We start from the raw sequence: 3,004 nt of genomic DNA, 5'->3' as shown, positions 1-3,004 counted from the left end.
GTACAATGTAAAGATGTACTAATGAGATATATACTTATAGTACATCTTTACATTGTACATGAACAGTTCACTTCCGTCTCAGTTCACTTCCTGAGTTATATACTTATAGTACATCTTTACATTGTACATGAACAGTTCACTTCCTGAGTTATATACTTATAGTACATCTTTAAATTGTACATGAACAGTTCACTTCCTGAGTTATATACTTATAGTATATCTTTACATTGTACATGAACAGTTCACTTCCTGAGTTATATACTTATAGTACATCTTTACATTGTACATGAACAGTTCACTTCCTGAGTTATATACTTAGGAACTGAATTTGACAGCCAAACATACTCATTTGAAGAGAATATGGATCTAGACCTACCTCATTTGATGGATGATGGTGGTGGTATGATGTAAGCAGGAATAACCATTGGTGAACTTACCAACCCCTACATCCTATGGAATGGTACCAGTCGTGATAGGAAATACATTCTACGACCCTTTGTGTTTCCATATGTTACTTTAATTGACCCTGCATTCAGCCTAATAGATGATAGACACCCAGCCCCACTGTGCCAAGTTGATTGACAGATTTCTCGGAGAAGAAGAAACTGACCAAATAGAATGGTCATCGTTGTCATTGATCATCTTAGTACCATCAGTCATGTGTGGGGTATTCTTGGAAGTAGCATTTCATTTCATCAAATGCCTCCAAACACTAAAAGTGGACTAAAAACACCTCTCTCAGGTAGTGGTGGGAGTAACTCACAATTTTGTCAACACTCATATACCTCGGTAAGTTTACGGACTTGCAATGCTAAAATCCGGAGATCGGTAGCTCAATGTGGCTTTGCTTTAAAACAGTCAATAAAACTCTCTATGGTGACTGTACTCAACTGATGAACAATAAAACTGGTTTTAAGGGTGCATCACAGTTGGCAGGCTACATATGCTCTCTGTGGTGACTGTACCCAACTGATGAACAATGAAACTGGTTTTAAGGGTGCATCACAGTTGGCAGGCTACATATGCTGTCTATGGTGACTGTACCCAACTAATGAACAATGAAACTGGTTTTAAGCGTGCATCACAGTTGGCAGGCTACATATGCTCTCTGTGGTGACTGTACCCAACTGCTGAACAATGAAACTGGTTTTAAGGGTGCATCACAGTTGGCAGGCTACATATGCTCTCTATGGTGACTGTACCCAACTAATGAAACAGTGCATTGAAAGTAAGGTAATTTGGACATTATATTGAACTAGCTACCATGTTATACTTATTACTTGGTGTATATTTTCAGTTCTGATCTATGCAGGTAGCATGCTTTGAATTTGGTTGTTGTTCAGTACAAAGCTATACGATGAGCTTTTGTGCTCTTCCCACCACTGGTATTAAAACCCGATTTTTAACGTCCTAAGCCTGCAGATTTACAGATGAGTCACTGGGCAGAAGTTGACTTCAAATAGTTTGTGTTGAAATTAAAGGTCATGAACCGTAAAAATATAAAAACCTTATCTACCAACTGTTTATTTACGAGCTTATGCTGAATGACCATTTCTGTTTCAGATTACATGACTGACCATCAAGTGTCCTGATTAAAAGAAGTTGTGGGGCGGGGGGGGGGCGTTTGATATTATAACAGCGGTTCTTCCAAAGCTACGAATTACGATTGTCTTTGTTTCGAGCAGTGTATTTATCTTTAGGCTTGGTAAACATATTCTAGTCAACAACTAACATCTGTATTAAGCTAATCGAAATTACCAATAATCAATTAGCGAAAGGAAACATCACGCGCTGATTATTTGTATGTCAACGAATTGTGTACTTGAGAGACTCGTGGTGGTGTTACTCCTGCTTACTTACCACTAGCCGTTTACTGCGTGGTAAAAGCACGTGCTTGTTCACGTACATGCATTCTACACGTATATAGTTATAACAACAGAACGTGCTTGTTCCCTCCACTTGACACGAGCAAGACCTTGAATTACTATCGCTTTCCTTATCTACTGTACGATTAGATATATATGTGTATGAAGACACGTGCGTAAAACTTGGAAGAAAATAGTATTACGCCTCTAACAAATAAAGATATACGTTAAAGACGAAGAACTGTCATTACCTACACATCTAAATATAAATAAGTTAATGCGATTTGATCAAAATATTATTCTATTTTCGCATTCAGTAAGCTCAACTTACCCTAAATATTATCAAGTTTTTGCCACGCTAACAATCTGAGCTCTATTGAATTTTATGAACAAGATCTCTTCCGACAAATGATTTTGTTTTCAATATATTTTTTTTCCAGTAATAGATAACTCAGACTTTCCAGGGAATTGATTTTTCTTGATTGTGTATTGTGTTTTCCCGACGATGGACCTTCAATGGCTCAGCGGTAAGTCTGATGGTTTATAACTCTAGAAACCGGGTTTCGATACCCGTGATGGGCACAGCACAGATAGCCTATTGTGTAGCTTTGCGCTTAACAACAAACAATTCAGGTGGATACCGAGACGACGTGTATATGCTATCTAGATGTATTGCAGTGATTTCCAAATGTTTCGGTTTTCGGACCACCTGATTTTTTTATTATTATTATCTTGACAGATCAGAGTGTAATCTAAACACTATACTCCTCTTAGTTTTCCGTAACCATGGAAACATTCGACGAACTACCTTGAAGGGAACTATAGACACAGATTGAGAACCCTTGGCCTACTGAATGCTGGCATGGCGTTTTAATGAAATTCATCCTAACTGGCAGCGTATTCAAATAAATGTAATTATTATCAGTAATTTATCTAACTTCGAGGTGTTTTGGAGATCTGGGCCACCCCCCCCCCCACCCCCACACACACTCATAAAATATTAAAGCAAGTGTTTTGAAGAACTTTTGAAAGTTTCATGCATGGTGATCAGACGTTGGAGCCCGGCATAGCCAGGGGGTTTGGGCACTCGACTCGCAATCTGAGGGTCGCGGGTTCGAATCCCCGTCACACCAAACATG

General features: G+C 38.7%; 1 protein-coding gene across 1 annotated transcript in view; it reads left to right on the top strand.

Moving 5' to 3' along the window:
* LOC106475141 (carboxy-terminal domain RNA polymerase II polypeptide A small phosphatase 1-like) overlaps window positions 1-3,004 on the top strand; it is a gene marked incomplete at its 3' end in the record, with an annotated part of 16,865 nt that overhangs the window by 3,750 nt on the left and 10,111 nt on the right. The window contains exon 2 of the mRNA XM_022379337.1: window positions 320-407. Within this exon, the coding sequence (XP_022235045.1) occupies window positions 320-407 (88 nt within the window). The remainder of the gene's footprint in view (window positions 1-319; window positions 408-3,004) is intronic.

This window comes from Limulus polyphemus, unplaced genomic scaffold (genome assembly GCF_000517525.1).
Source record: "Limulus polyphemus unplaced genomic scaffold, Limulus_polyphemus-2.1.2 Scaffold8136, whole genome shotgun sequence".
In the NCBI taxonomy this organism is placed as follows: domain Eukaryota; kingdom Metazoa; phylum Arthropoda; class Merostomata; order Xiphosura; family Limulidae; genus Limulus; species Limulus polyphemus.
Note: the sequence above shows the minus strand (reverse complement) of the source record. Positions and strands in the feature narration are given on the sequence as shown.